Source organism: Phaseolus vulgaris, chromosome 8 (genome assembly GCF_051622355.1).
Source record: "Phaseolus vulgaris cultivar YP4 chromosome 8, ASM5162235v1, whole genome shotgun sequence".
Taxonomy (NCBI): Eukaryota; Viridiplantae; Streptophyta; class Magnoliopsida; order Fabales; family Fabaceae; genus Phaseolus; species Phaseolus vulgaris.
The window spans coordinates 6,825,564-6,842,525 of NC_143505.1; the positions used below are offsets into that span (position 1 = coordinate 6,825,564).

The 16,962-nt window shown below is 36.7% G+C and overlaps 1 protein-coding gene across 1 annotated transcript; it reads right to left on the minus strand.

Annotated features, from left to right (window-relative positions):
- Window positions 1–177: 177 nt before the first annotated feature.
- Window positions 178–14,086, minus strand: LOC137823658 (uncharacterized). The gene is given in 10 exon segments (XM_090293543.1): window positions 178–315; window positions 4,084–4,260; window positions 4,262–4,903; window positions 4,997–5,908; window positions 6,296–7,054; window positions 7,175–7,930; window positions 8,817–9,626; window positions 9,792–10,490; window positions 10,580–10,813; window positions 11,011–14,086. Coding segments are annotated over 10 exon segments (8,037 nt in total). The 5' UTR covers window positions 14,044–14,086; the 3' UTR covers window positions 178–300.
- Between the last annotated feature and the right edge of the window lie 2,876 nt (window positions 14,087–16,962).

Here is a 16,962-nt window from a genome sequence, read left to right on the forward strand (position 1 = left end):
CTATTTTTTATTCATACATGTTTGATGAAATACTTTTTAAACAATCTAATCATAAAAAAGACTAAACAGAAAATTCAAAACAATAAAGAAAAATGAGTAAACAGCAATTTCTAAATTTATAGCTAAAATTACAGTCATACTATGAACAAGTTCAAAGTCAAAAAATTAAAATTATCAATCCACTTTAGAAAAAAAATACAAAATATAGAAAAATGTATCAATTTTCTCAAAATAAAACACAAAAAAAATATGTTTTCATTGCTCCTCTTCTTGTGAAAAATCTGTTACATTAGTTTGCATTTATGAATCAGAGACCTGAAATTTAAATACAAAACACAATTAGAAACAGTAAAATTTCATTTGACAATATTATAACTTCAATTCAAATTTACTTCAGGTTATGCTTATAAAACTCCAAGTCATGGGATAATTAGCCTTATAGTTTTGCAAGAAAAAAATAGTTCATAATAAACCTCAAATAAAGGAATATTAATTTCGGGTGGTCTCATTAAATAGTGGAGATTTATGCCATCACAAAAAGATATAATTTTTTTATTTAAGATTGAAAGAAATATACACTACAAGAAAATCATAAAAAAGAAATCAATTTTAGAGACAAAAATAATTAGTTGCTATAGTGACTAAATTAAGCGGTGCTCTCTTTTCAGGTTATGAGAGGCTTCTCGAAAGGTTGTAATGCATCTTTTATAGCTCTCATTCCTAAGGTTAGCGATCCCACAAGTATAGACCAATATAGACCCATATCTCTAGTGGGTGCATTGTATAAAATCATCACCAAGGTTTTGTCTGGTCGGATTAAGAAGGTCTTACCCTCAGTCAGTCGACTTTCCTCGGGGATAGAGGGATGCTAGACAGTGTTCTTGTGGCCAATGAAGTAATTCAGGAGCTTCGGAGGCATGGGAGGAGTGGATTATGTTTGAAAGTGGACTTTGAAAAAACATATGACTCAGTTCTGTGAAAATTCTTATATGATATGCTACAAAGATTGGGTTTTCACATCATATGGATTAAGTGGATTAAGGGATGCGTGGAGACTACTTCGGTCTGTGTTGGTCAACGGAAGCCCTACTGAAGAGTTCTATCCTATGAGAGGGTTGAGGCAGAGAGACCCTTTAGCTCCTTTCCTTTTTCTTCTTGTGGCCGAAGGTTTTTCTGGGCTAGATAGGCAAGCTATCAAGTCTAACATGCTCACAGGGGTGAAGGTGAGAGGGGATGAGGTCGATTCTTGTTTGCTCTGGTTTGCTAATGATACTGTGTTTAAGTGTGAAGACTCGTTCTCAAACGTGTTCACTTTGAAAGCTATCCTAAGGTGTTTCGAGTTGGCTTCCAGGTTGAAGATTAATTTTCATAAGTCAATGTTGGCAGGAGTAAATGTGGTAAGGAATAACCTTGAGTGCTATTCAAAATGTCTCAACTGCAATCTTATGATGATACCGTTCAAATACATGGGGATTGAAGTGGGTGCCAATCTGAGAAAGAAGGAGTTTTGGGAGCCAATTGTTAATAAGCTTTCTGCGAGGCTCAGTGCTTGGAAGGGGAGATTTTTATCTTTGGCTGAGAGAATTTGCTTAATCAAGTTGGTACTCATAGCCTTACCCATGTTCTATCTCTCGTTCTATAGAGCGCCAGAGTCGATTTACAACAGACTCATTTGTATCCAAAGGAGGTTCCTCTGGGGGTGGGGAAAGGAGAATAGACCTCATGGGTCAGTTGGGATAATGTCTGCAAACCTTTGGAGGAAGGAGGGTTAGGTATTAAGGACATTAGCAATTTCAATAGAGCTCTTATGGCCAAATGGAAATGGTGGATGGTGAGTGAAGAACGAGGGAAGTGGAAGGATATTCTGACTTTCAAATATGGAGCAAAATCAAGTCGGCATCAAAGTGTGTGTTGAGGATGATGTAGAAGTTGGAAAAAGTCAAATTCTGGGAGGATGTTTGGGTAGACAATAATGAGCTCTCATCTTGGTATCCAAGGTTATATTCTATTTAATTGGATAAGGGACTGTCAGTGGGTGAGGTTGGAGAGTGGGAAGAATCAGTGTGGAAATGGCGGCCTAGGTGGAGGCATGCCAGATTTGAGTGGGAGTCCATACAGGAGGAAGAAATGGTAAGGTTGATATCCACAGGTTCTCTTAGCAGGGAGGTACAGGATGTTCAAAAGTGGGGAGGTGATGTCAGTGGCGAGTTTACTGTGGATTCAGCTAACAAATGCTTAGCTTCATTTTCTGGTGAGGTCCATTCAGACATTTTCAAACTTTTATGACAGGCAAAAGCATTCCCTAATGCTATGATGACTGCTTGGCGAGTATTGTTAGACAGGCTACTTACAATGAGCAGCTTAATCAGGAGAGAGGTGAGGGTCAGTTCGCCTTTGTGTCTGCTATGTGAAGAAATGGAAAAGAACGCTCAACATCTGTTCTTGGAATGCGTAGTAGCTCAACGTGTATGGTCTCTATGTTTCAGGTGGATAGGTATCCTGACCGTCCAACAAAAGGATTTGAGTTGCCACTTTGAGAATTTCTATTTAGCGCACTTATGGGAACAAAGAAATCATGTAGTCTTTAGGCAAGGAGTTCTTCACGCGGAAGAGATTTTTCAAATGGCACAACTTAGATCTTGGATGTGGTTGAAATACAGGTTACGTCCTTTCATGTGTTCCTTCTCGGATTGGCATCTCAACCCCAATCTTTGCATCAAAAGCTATGTGTAAAGAGGGAGAGGGTGATCAGTAGCGAGAGATGGGGCTTCTAACTCTGGAAGTGACAGTCACGACTGAAGCGACCACAAGAGTTAGATGGTTTTTGGTGATGGGTTACTTGATGGTGCCCTTGGTTCAGTTAGATCTGGTCTTGAATATCTGATCTGATCTCCGTGCGAGGGCTGGCATTGGAAGCTAGGAGGGTGGGTATGGGATGGGGTTTTGGAGGTGGTTTGTATTTGCTTACACTAAGTAGGTGGCTTTTGTAGGTGTTGAGTGCTTAGGGCCTTCCAGTTGGTAAATGCTGTTGGTGGTAACAGCGGTTTGTTTTGGTTATGTACGCAGACAGCATAAGCTGGGTTCTGAAGCTGAACTGCCTCCCAGGTTTGTGTGAAGTGGAGGTTATGTTTGGTGTGTGGTAGTAGGGTGGTGTTGCCGGAGGTAGTGTGAGTTTAATAGGGTTGGAAAGAAGCTGAATATGGGTTTGCAACAGGGTTTTATTGTCGCAGACGGCTTGAAATGGAGTGGTGTTGTGTGCGTGGTGTTTTGATTCTCTTGTGCAGGGGAAGTGGCCATTTCTTCAGGAGCTGGTCCAGCAATTAGCGCATGCGCCCGGGAAAGATAAGTAATGGTTTCCTGGGTTGTTCTCTGAGTGTGGTGTTGCTGCTATATCCTTTTGGCTGCTAGTAAGGTCAATGATCCCACAGAAGGAAGGAGCTTTGGGAGGGTTTATGCTTGCTTTCCTGTGCTGGTAGCAGTTGGGTTGAGGGTGGTGTCAGTTCTTGAATTTTGGTTGCTCCTTGGTGCACTTGATTCACGAAAACAGGGCTTTGGTAGTAGTTGACACTACCGTTTGGAAGTTGTCACTGCTTTGGTGATCATCCTTTAGTTGCTGGTTTGGTGCTGCTTAAGGAAAAGCATCAGTCTAATTTCAGTAGCTGATGCTAAGCAGGTTCTACACCTTAGTAGTAGGTGTCTTATCTGGTTTGTTTTTTGGTGCTGTTGAGACTTTGGCTTGGCTTCTTTTTTTTGTTTTTTTTTTGTGCTTTTCAACGAAAGAAGATTTGTGGGATTTCTATACTGGATATCCTGAAGTATTTTTTTTTAATTTAATTTATTTATTATTGACAAAAAGAAATAAATAATTTTAAAGACTAAAAAAAATTTTAATTTCTAAATTAGTTTCTATTATAATTAGTTTTTAAATTAATTTCTATTATTTTATGATTTTCTTGCACGTGACTGAAACTAGTAGTTTCCTAAATTTCATAAATTAGTAATTGCTCAAAAAATTGGTAGAAATTCAGCATCAAGGTCTATTTGAAGGGATTAAGTTTTGAATTTGGGTAATAAGTTCCTTACCTCTTTGTGGAACAACCTATCGATAATGTTGTTGAGATCATCATCGTTGATCAAACTAGGATTATTCTGGAAGTTTACATGGAGAATCATTGGTGCTTTTGCAACTCCTATAGAAAATTTGTCCATCTTGGGGCATTCAGCTATCTTCACTTCTTTCAGACACGAGAACTGCAAAGTAGCTTTTCCCAAAATAAAACCCTTCTAGCTTTGGTAAGGAATCCAACCTTAATGTTGTGAGCTGTCCAAATATGATCTCATCATCATTATCTTCTTTCTTTGCTATCTCTTTTAATGATTTACAGTTCATTACAATCAGGGACTCAAGTTGCACCAAACTTTTGGCAGTTGAAAATTTGAATAAATACTTCATCTTTTTACACAACTTCACACACAATTGTTTCAGACTGATGAATGATACTGAATTCGGAACTAAATTTTGTAACCGAGGGCACCTTTTAAGGTTTAATATTTCAAGCTTTTCAGAATATGGCAGGTGCTCTAACCCTAAAGACTTTAGCTTTTCAAGATTGGCTAGGGTTAAAATTTTCAGTGTGGTAGGTATTCTCTCCTTAACTTGGTGTTCTTGGAATATCTCCTTGATTCCAAGGCGTCTAACAACTAGATGTTCTAAATTGTGCACCTTGTGGAGGAAATCAAAAGGCAAAGTATCTTCCTCACTGTCATCATCCTCACTGTCATCATCCTCAAAGCATAGCTCAAGATAGTTTAATTTGCCGAGGAGGTCTTCTGGCAAATCTTTATAACTCAATAACTTAATGTTTTCCTCATTGAGTGTCAATTTCTTCAGTTTGGGAACAACCTAACGAGGTCAACATATTCAAAAGTAAATGTGGAGTTGATGGAAGAAAATAAGGGAAAAAAAAATAGAACTCAACTGGTAGTACTTTGTCACCTTTTTAACAGAGAACAAAGGTTGTTGAAGCTGTCTAATTGTATATGGAGAACTAACTTCACTATCTGTTGAATCTGAAGATCTGACTTCACTATCTGTTGAATCTGAAGAACTAACTTCACTCTCTGTTGTATCTGGAGAACTAACTTCATTCTCTGTTGTATCTGGAGAATGAACTTCACTATCTGTTGTATCTGAATAACTATCTTCACTATCTGTTATATCTGAAGAACTATCTGTTGTATCTGGATAACTAACCTTACTCTTTGTAATTTCTTCTGTGTCACTATCAAGAAATTCAAATGTGAATAGTTTCAACTTTGGACAATAGGACACGTTTAAGCTTTCCAATATGGGGCATTTCAGATGGTGTTTTCCAGGATAAAAGCAACTTAGCTGTGGCAGCTTATAAAGAACCAACGATGACAAACAAGGGAATTCAAACCTTGCAGTTGCTTCCTCTTCCTTTCTTACGATTGATACCAACTCGGCACAGTTCCGTATAACAAGTGTCCCAAGCTTTATAAGATTTTTGGCAAGGGATGAATGGAATAGTGTTTCCAAGTCTCTGCAATCACGAACACTCACTTCTTGTAAATTTGGAAAGTTGATCATTCCTTGTGGATCGTTGCTCCATACCCTCTTCAAATATGGCAACTTATCTAAAGTAAGCTTTTTCAAAGGAGAGACTATTCCATTCTTTTCCATCGTTTCATCGATATCAAATATTACCTGCACAGCCTTGCAGCTATATACCTGCAATTCTTCCAAGCTCCTTAAGACACGAAGGATTCGAGATGAAATCTTAAATTTTTCTTTAATGTTCTCTACCACCAATGTTTTTACGCTTTGAAAGTAGTTATCTTGCAACGCAGCTTTGCCATGCCAAAATTCTTCCATCTTAGGATCCTCCTTAATTGTCCAATGTTTTATTATGAAAAAAAAGAGAGAAGTGGACATAGAAGGAAAAATATTAGAACTTCACTTCAAATGAACATTATGTTATAAAGAACAGTATTGAACCACCCTAAATTTTGAACTTCGTTTCTTACCGTAACAGGGGTATCAGAGATACTGTTTAAAAACGGAGAATGTGAAAGAAACATTTAATTTTGTTATAAAATTACACTATAAATTTCAAAATATTTCTAATTAGTCAACAAAAACTCTTGAATAAAAGAAATTAATGAAAAAAAATATAATTTTTAAGTAATAATATACCAGTTCACTTGTAAAATTTACAAAAATAGTCGTTTTCCAATCCCAATTCCAAACCACTAATGATAATGAATTCCTTACCTTTTGGACAAACAACCACTGGACTGTAGAGTTGAGATTATTGAGGAAAGTTAAGTCATAATCATCTGTTGAAGTTTCAATCCCTTGAAACATTGGCGCATTAATGCTTCCTTCAGAGAAAGTTATCATATTGGGGCATTCAGCCACTGTGATTGTTTTGAGTCGTGAGAATTGCAAAGTGGCGTTTCCTGAATAAAAGCTTGCTAACTTTGGTAAGGAATCCAACTCTAATGTTGTGAGGCGTCCAAACTTGATCTCAGCAGAAGCATCTTCATCTTCTTTTTTTACTATTTCTCTGATTAATCCACATTCTTCTACACATAAGAACTCAAGTTGCACCAAACTTTCGGCAGTTGAAAAGGTGAACAAATAATGAATTTTATTACAGAGCTGCAGAGTCAACATTTTCAGTGTTGCAGAAAATGGTTTTACCCATGGGTGCTCTAGCCCTATTGATTCTAGCTTACGAAGTTTCACTAATGTTAATCTTTTCAATTCTGGAAGTTTTCCGTCATGAACTTCAAGTTTTTGAGAGGGAAATATCTCCTTGAGGCCAAAGCATTGCCTCACCTCTAGATTTTGTAAACTGGGTACCATGAGAAGGAAATCGAAAGGCAAAGTTTTTTCTTTTCTGTCATCATGCTCAAAGGATAGATCAAGTTTATTTAAATTGCAAAGGAGGTGTTGTGGCCCATGTCCATCTCTCAACAAGATAATGTTTTCCTCATTGAGTGTCAAGTTTTTCAATTTTGGAACAACCTAGCAAGGTGAAATGAATTCAAAAGAAATGTTTATTGTCATGGTGGCAGTTTGAAGCTATAGGAGGAAAATATATGACGAAAACAAAAAGGAAGCAAAAAAGTGCTTGTGCTTTGTCACCTTTTCAACCGAGAACAGAGGTTGTTGAAGCTGGCTAATGGTATTGGGAGCACTGACTTCACTCTCTCTAACTGCTTCTTTGTCAGAAAATTCTGAAGTGAATAGCTTCAACATAGGACAATAGGACACGTCCAAGGTTTCTAATATGGGGCATTCCAGATGGTGTTTTCCTGGATAAAAGCAACTAAGCTTTGGTAGTTTATAAAGAATAAAGAAAGACAAATAAGGGAAATGAAACATTTCAGCTGTGCCAAGTTCTTTTGCATCTTCCTTTTCAAGAATTTCTACCAAGCTCTTACACCTCAGTATTTCAAGTTTCTGTAGCTTTACAAGATTTCTGACAAAGGGTGAAGGAAACAGTGTTGTAATGCGACTGCAATCACTGACACTCACTTCTTGCAAATAGGGAAAGCTCACAATTCCTTGAGGATTTTTGTTCCATACACGAGTTAAATTTGGCAACTCATCCAAATCAAGCTTTTTCAAACGAGATACCAGTCCATTGGTTTTGTTCATCTCAATGTCATGAATATCAAATACTGCTTTAACTTTCTTGCACCCATATACCTCCAATTCTTCCAGGCTCTTCAAGCAAGCAAGTATTTTAGATGGAATCACAGATTCTTTTTTAATGTCCTCCACCACCAACTTTTTTAAATTTTCAAAGTAATTATATGGAAAAACAGCTTTCTTGGACCAAATATTCGGATGACTATCCTCCGTAAGTGTCAATTCCTTTGAATCTTCATAAGAAACCTATGAAAATAAACAAATATGAAAAGTGGACAAGGCAAGGAAAATAGAAGAACTTCACTTGAGAAAGATAATACTATATGTTATGAAAACCAGTACTGAAATTCCTTTTCACCTTGAGGTGTAGTATAAGGGTAGTGTAAACCACTGAGAATTTGAGGGAAATTTTTCTTAAACATTCCGCACAAAATCAATACCAATTATACCACCTCCAGACACCAAACCAACTGGAGCATCATCTGTACCTCACCAACATGTTAAAGATATGCATTTATTCTATTATGTAATTAGCAAAATATGGAAAGATTCCATATCTAGAAATTATGGATTTCTTTTAATATTGAATCCTCAATTTCAGTTACTTGATATACTTGGTAATACATTGAGTAAACTCTGCATGGTATCAGTGATTTAAAGTTCTTTGGTTTACAATTTGGCGCAGCCAAAATGAGTGCCTTTTATATAGGTGGAGTACCCACCGCATTGCACAGTGTCCCGCAAACATACTTATATCTTTTAATCAAATTCACTGCAATTGTTTCCTCCTTGGATCTCACCAGCACCCTTGTCCAACAAAAAAATTGTTTTTTCTCAACACTTCAAAAACTCACAAAAATGGCTAAACAAATCCTCTAGCACCAGTCTTCAAAGGAGTGACAGTAACACCTCATGGAGCTGCAACTTAAGCTAAAACCCCATTTGCTATCCAACATATTTTTGTGGGAACATGACTACAAGTATTTTTTTTTAATTTAATTTAGAAAAACTATATATATAATTATTCAACAGCGGAACATTTACAGAAAATTTTCATTGAAAAAACTAAATTAAGTGCAGGGAAGATGACCATTTATGATGATGATTAATAAGTAATCTAATATATGCATACCTGACCAGTGGAAATTTTTTGCAGAGTGGCATTCAAATCGCCTTCCCAATACCATGTGTCATTTTCACCTGCTGCAACATGTATTTTTCTTAGACTGGGTGCACTTTGTTTTTTACAGAATGTTTTCATCTCAGGGCAATCAGTCACTAGTAAATTTTCAAGTGAGGGGATTTTTAAAACACACTTCTTAGAACTGCAGAAACATGTGAGGCTTTCTAGAGACACCAATTCAATAACTTTTAGTTGTCTAAACTCAATCACCTGTGTTTCTTCGTCTTGCTTAACAATTCTCTTCATACTTTCACAAAGACTAACCTTCAAGGTTACGAGTTGAACCAAGCTCTTGGCAGTTGAGGATGTCATTAAATTCAACAATCCTAAACAATCTGTTACTTCCAAATATGTCAAGGAACTGAAAGACGCCATGGGTGGCATTAAGCTTTTCAATTTTAAACATCCAGAAACGACTAAGCGCTCTACCCTTTGAAGAAGCGGGCAATGTTTAAAACCTATATTCTGTAAAAACCACACATTGTTAAACATCAACTCCTTCAGTTGCACAACAACCCCAATTTTTGCATCTGTAACAGGGTTTGTAGAAGCCCAAAACTCTTTGACGAGACAATTCATCAATGTTAGGCTTTCCAACTTAGGAAGTCTATTAAGCAACCAAAAGACAATTTCAGTGTTCTTCAATCCAGACAAGACAAGCGATTTTAATTTGTGCATTCTATGAACACTAACAATGTACAATTGCAACCACTCTGCTTCCTTCCAGCTTATTGACATATATTCCAAATTGTGAATCACCTAAAAATTAGGAGTTAATGAAGCATATTGCAAGCAAAAAGATATATAGTATAAGAACTAAAGTATAATAGGAAATTGAAAATAACTTCCCACGTCCTTTGGAAAGAGTTTCATTGTAATGTTAAGTTGCATGAATGACTTTCTTAAATAAATTCTTTTTCGTACCTTTTCTGTAGCTAAAAGGATTCGATTCATTTGTGAATTTGTGGTTTCTTCCAAGTTGCTACAAACGAGTAAAGACAATTTTCGCAACAATGGCCATTTTAAACTGTGTGTTCCTCGATAGAAACTCCTGAGTTCAAACAAATGTTGTAATGATAGAGTATTTAGCTGAGGGAACCTAAAGGTGACATCTACTTCATTTGATCGATTGTTGCAAGCAACAATCTCCTTCATTTCCCAGCAATTGGATACATCAAGCGTCTCCAGTTTTTCTAAGCCCTTGGCAACCGAGAGTGGAAACAGATATTGTAACATTTTACATTCGTAAACAACAATGCTTTGCAGATTATTAAAATTAAGAACTTCATCAGTGTCAAACTTCCATATATGCACCAACTTTGGTAGCCTTTTTAACAAGACATCATGAAAATTTAACTCACTTCTACCACAAGTTTCTGGAATATTCCGAAAGTCAAATATGGTTTCCACTGACGTACAATCAGTAATCACCAAACTTTTAAGGCTCTGAAACCTTTTTCCAATGTAGTTAGGAAATATTGTAACTAATTTGTTGCATTCCCTTACTATCAAAGAATCCAAACAGTGAAAGGAATAGAAACCCATATGGGACTGCCATATGGTATTCAGTTTGTTCATGCAGTTGATCTCCATTTCCTTCAACTTAGGAAAAATGTCAATATTCTGCTGCAATTGGAAATATTCATTAGCAATAAGTGAAATTAAACAGCAAATGACTTAACAGTTAAATTGAATTGGATGACTCTACGCACCGTTGCATCTGTTGTACTAAATATGTCCTCCATCAGTTCACATCCACTTACAAAAAGGCTTTGGAGATTCACTAAATTTCCAGCTGTGGGGAATGACAATAAATATTTTAAATTTTCACAGTCTGATACATTCAATTTAAGCAAATTTTGAAAAGAATGAAAACATTGATCATTCCATATCTGCCGGATGTTGATAGAAGATAACTCCAGCCATTCTAATTTGGGAATTGAAACCTGTAGTAAGAACACATGATTATTGTCTTAAGAATAACTAATTTTGATTTTCAAAGTTTCACAAACCCAAGAAAAAGCCAATACATAAAGAGATGAATTCTTACATCTTGTAGGGAAATAACCTATGAAATTGAACATTAAAAATTGTAAATGTGATGTAAAAAATGATAAACATTTATGATAATATTTTTTAATACCTTTTCATTGAAGAGCGAAAGGAAACCATTGTTATATTGTCCAGATACTGTGGTAATTTCTTTGAACTCCTTGTTTGGCACTTGGTCTTCAAATGATTGTGAGATGAAAGGCGTCTTATCGTTTGTATATAGACAACAAAATGATGGTAATGATTGTAATGTTAAAAATCTTAACTGAGGAAACTCGACCTTGTCAGCTTCAATAGCATTGACATTACATGATTCTCCTTCAACAGAAACAATTTCCTTCAAAGAATCACAATCACACGCTTCAATTCTTTCAAGCATACCAAAACATTCGATCATTGAAAAAGAGAAAATACTTTTAAATTGATCACATGTTTTAATCTTGATGATCTTTAATCTGCGGAAAGAGTCCTTTGTGAGCTTATTGTCACATATTTTCTCCAAATTATCTAGTTTGTAAAGACACATGGACTCCAGTTTGGGGAAAGCTAGTAAAGGGTGAAACCGCTCCACTGATTTAATAATAAACTGGATACCAAAACTGTTAACAACATACATATGTTTCAAATTTGCAAACCCTTCAACATTGAATTCATAGAGAACATCATCGACATCATTCAGATCTCCCAGCAGCAAATGTTCCACATTTTTAAACAACATTTTAATCCATTTTTCAGAATGAATGTTAATACAATGACCTCTTAGGTTCAATGCCAAAAACTTCCCCGCTTCATACTTGTCCAACACTTTGAATTCTAACTGTGAAAGCATGTTGAGTTCTCCAATGACAATCTTGTAACTATCTAACTTGTCAAAGAACATGTTTTGCGGAAAATTGGCAACTCTTGGAATGTGTATGTCTAGAGTTCTTAACCAATTTAACTGCATCAACTCAGAAAGAGTAGCATTTAGACTCTGGATATTCGTCGCTGGCTTCCTTGGAATTGAGTAGTCTCTCATATAGAACTCTTCCAAAACCTTCATCCTTGATATGATATTGGGACGTATTATTCTCAGTTTTGGGCAATTGCTTAAGTCAAAAAGTTGTAGTTTATCCAATTGCCCAAATTCAAGGGGCAAACTTTCAATATTAGATCCTGAAAGAGTAAGAATTCGTAATTTCTTTAACGCTCCAATGTATGATAGTTTCTTTTCAAGACTACATCTCTCCAAACTAAGCATTCTCAGATTTGTTAGGCATTTAAGGGAAGAAGGTAAGAGTGATAAATTAACACCGGTTAATATCAAGACTTTGAGTTCAATCATATCTTTGAAAAAGTTGTCTGGTATCTTCATTGAATCATATTTACTATCGATATGCAAGACTTGTAGTGTAGGACAATGTATACTCTTAAGAAGCTCATCATTGAAATCAAAATATTGTAAGAAAATAGCAGTGTACTTTTTAAGTTCATCTTTCTGCGGCCACTCATCGAGTATGCCATTTTTCATAAAAAGTACATGTTTTTCATTTGATGATATTGAAAGAGCGACATTGCGCACAATGTCATGCATGTTGAAGCGGTCAGTCGAGTAACTTTCCACCAACAAACTTGAGTCTTTTAGCACTTCAATCAATGCATTTACTCTATGTCTCGCTTCTCTGATTGTGAAGACTCCTTGAAGTAAGCCTGAACCAATACAGAACTTCACCAAGTCCATAATCAAAGCATCATTTCCCATTCTAGCACATTGTAAAAAAAGACACTTAAGTTCATCATTTATAAGATGATCATAGCTCAACTTTACAGAGAACTCGATAGATTCCCACTCTTCTGTAAAACTTTGTCTTTGGATTTGTCGATAGACATCCTCCCATACAGAGGCGCTCTTATTCTTTAGTGCTCTTCCAATGGAAACTAAGGATATAGGCAACCCAGGACACATTTTGGCAATTTCAGTGACTTTATCAATCATAGAATTTGTGGAATGTATACCAGCCACTTTCTTAAGCAAAGTTTCTGCCTCCTTTTCATCAATGACTCCTACCAAGAAAGTTGATTGATCCTGCACATCCATTTGATTACATATTACTTCTTTACTTCTAGATGTTAGAAGAATTTTGCATCTTTTGTGATCCATTGGTGCCTTTTCTTTTTTTACCTTATTGGAATTTGCAGACAACTTGTCTTTTTTCATCTTACTAGAATCAATAGACATATCTTCTTTTTCCCTTTTATTGTAACCAAAATCAGAAATATCCTTGACATCCCATTGGTTGTCATCGACATCATAACTACTTGGAATCCCCAATTTATTCAAGTCCAATCCATCCCATAGATCATCAAGGATTATAAGAGTATTCTCCTTTTCATTTTTTAACCTCTTTCTAATGAGATCTGCTCTTAGTGTTTCGCTTTCCTCTTCCATTCTCATTCCTAACATCTCGGCAATTTGTCCTTGAATATTTTTTATGTCAGGATTTCTTGTTATGTTTGCCATTACCACCATGTTGAATAGTTTCTTTTCCTGAACTTTCTTGGCAATTGCTTTCACTAAAGTGGTCTTACCCACACCACCAACCCCATAAACTCCAACAATGTTAGTTTTAGAGTCTTCAAGTGTTTTCATAATCATCTCGAAAGTTTTGTTTCTCGACCCAAAGCTTTCATAACCGGTGTTTGCCAAAGCAGAATTAACAGTTGGGAATACTCGATAGGAAACTCCGTCAAACTTCTTTTTCAAGTGTTCATCTGCTTTTATTTCTTCTAGTATCTCTGTAGCTTTCCTTCCTAACCAATACCTTAACTTCAAGTTATTTGGAGAGAAACCAATGGAACTTATCTTTGAATGGCGTTCATCGTCAATAAAACTTACATACTTGTTTATCTTTTCATCCACGTGTTTTAGCCAATAATGAACGTCATTTTCAATTTCTTCTGCATTCATCTCTGCTTTCTTAACTTCATTTTGTACCCTCTTCCTAGCATTATCCAGCATCACAATGTAATCTTTCAGCTCTTGAAGTTTCTCATTGTAATTATAAAAGTAGCCCAAGTGTCGTTTGACCAGACCACCTCCAATTTGAAGTGCACTTTCGGTAGTCGTAGAAACAATTGTCTCCATGCTCCCTTTACAATTGACGCTTCCTTTTTTATTATTCTTTATGGTTACAACTTTTTCCTGGATGTTACAAGTGCAAAATTAAAAAAAAAAAAAAACTATGATCCGAAAGTACACAGAAAAGGAAATATAGCACATCTTAATTTAATGTTGTTATATGTTTGTGTCTGAAACCTACTGCAGAACTCTGTAAACTCGTGGAAGTGTAGGTTTAGAAAAATCCTGAAGGCTGAGATAGCACTAAAAAAGATAGCTCTTCAATATAAAAGCTCGCTTTAAACTCTCACCTCTCAATTCTATCATAGGACATCGGGCAAAATGGCAACCAACCGCTAGATTGAGAACAACTTATCATTGTTCCTATTGCCAACCAACCCGGTATGAGGCTAATTAACAAGACCTCTATGGCTCGAGGGTATTCGGGGAAAGGAGGCATTTTTGGATAGGAGAACCAAACAATGCCAGCCCACCAGAACGAAGAAGACAAATAAGGTCAGATATCTCTCACATTAGCAACTCCATATCAGATAATGGCATCAATAATTGTAACAGAATATTTTGGTTGAAACACAGTAGTCTAGAAATAATCAAACTGTGAGAACTAGGGAAAGAGATAGGGGTAATGAGGCTAACTTCCTGGCTAAATTAGAGGAACTAGAAGTGAGAGATAGAGACCAAAAGAAGGTTAGGGAAGGTGGGGATAAGGATCAGGTTTAACGAAAACTTAACAATAAATACTATAGACGATAATAAAGAGTGTCATAGTAAACACTATAGAGATGCTGGATAAAATGGACGATGAAAGTTGTAAGAGGAAATCAAGAAGTCGGGACATAAGGCGCTCTTTAGTCAATTAAAGATATTAAATTTGAGACATAAATCCTCATTGCAACAAAAATCTAAGGCCTAATGGATTAAACAGGGGGATTCATTCCAACTACTTTCACTCCCTAATTAAATGGAGAAGATTAAAAGATGAGATTAAGGGGGTGGATATTCAAGGGAAATGGAATGAAGACCTAAAAACCGTAAAAGAATTTGTCATAGATTTTTATACAAACAGGTTGTCTGCAGTAGAAGATCTAGGTGTTAGGGTAGACAATATTGAGTTTAAAATGTTATCGGGCAATGATTACAATGTGTTGATTAGTCCTTTTTGAGGAAAAAGAGATTAAGGATGCAATATGGGGGTGTGTGAGCTCCAAAAGTCCAGGCTCAGATGTGGTCACCTTCAGTTTCATTCAGAAGCATTGAGAGGTTATAAAAACTGAAATAATACAAGCAATGTAGCCCTTCCACTAGAATGGTAGGATACTTAGAGGTGCAATGCACCGTTTATTACAGTAATCCCCAAATGTGAGAACCCTTTTAAATGAGTATAGACCCATATAAGATACTATCCAAAATCCTCTATAAAAGAATAAAGAAGGTATTAGATAAAGCAATTGACGACTCGCAGTCTGCTTTCATCTCAGGAAGAGAGTTACTTGATAGTATCCTAGTGGCCAACGAGGTAGTGGAAGAGATAAAAATGAAAAAAAAAATAGGAGTAGAGTGGTGGTCAAGGTAAACTATGAAAATGCATATGATTATGTAAGTTGGGAGTTCCTTTATTACATGATGGATAGAATGGGTCGGAGATAAAGCTAGGATAGATGGGTCGGCAACCTTAACCTTAAGGCATTGTTTCCTAGATTGTACTCTTTATCTATGAATCAAGGTCAAAAGGTGGAAGAGGTAGGTGAGTGGGAAGAATCAGAATGGAAGTGGAGCTTAAGGTGGAGGCATGTGAGGTTTGAATGGGAGTCTATGATGAAGGATGATTTAGTGAGGGACATATCTACGATCAATATGAATAGGGAGGTAAAGGATATCCAGGTCTGGGGGAGTGAAGAGTCAGGGTTGTTCTCGGTAAAATCAGCATATGTTATCTTAGCCAATCACACTAGAGGACCCCATAACGACATGTTCATGTGTTTGTGGCAGTTTAAAGCACTCCCCAATGTGTTGACTACAGCTTGGAGGGTTTTTTTGGATAGAAGTCCAACAAAAATGTCCTTGAGTAGGAGAGGGGTATTGGTAAGCACGACAATATGTGGAATGTGTCAAGCTTCGGATGAGTCAAGCCAACATCTGTTTTTAGAATGCAAGTGTGCACAGAGAGTATGGTCATCATGCTTCAGAGGGATTGACATCCTGTTTGTCCAACACAATGACTTGAGGTGTCACTTTGAGAGTTTTCATCTGGTACAGGTTGGTAGCAAACAATACTTCTTTTGGAGAGGTATTTGGGCAGCTATAGTGAGGAGTATTTGGAAACAAAGAAACAATGTTGTTTTCAAGCAAGGGGTGGTGTTGTGGAAGAGATTTTTCAGATGGCACAACTAAAATCATGGTTATGGATGAAACATAGGATACCCTCATATAACTACTCCTTCGTGAATTGGGTTTTGAATCCTCTGCTGTGTATCAGGAGCTATAGGTAATTTAACAAGGACATCGGAAGGTTTATACCACTAAGAGAAAGAATCTACAGGAGTGTGGAAGCATAGTAGCAGGGGTCCTGTTTCTGTGAAGGGGTTGATATGTAGTGGTCTCCAATCAGTTGCTCCAAACAACCTGATATATGATCAAAGGCTAAGAAATGTTTCTGCAGCATCTAGAACTACCTCGAGAGCCAAAGGAAAGCAGAGGTATAAATCACCTCTGCTGCTGTAAGGTTGCAGTACTCCAAATGTTGATGCATAATTTCTAAAGGTGCTGCAGTTAAGGAGTTAGAATAAGGCAGCAGCAGCTGGTGCAAATCATTGAGGTGTTTCGGTATGTTAAGTAGTAAATGCAGAAGGGAAGGAGTTGACAGAAGAGTGAGAAGGAAGAAGCAGAATAAGAGGGATCTGCACTGCTGGGAAAGGAGGAAGTAAG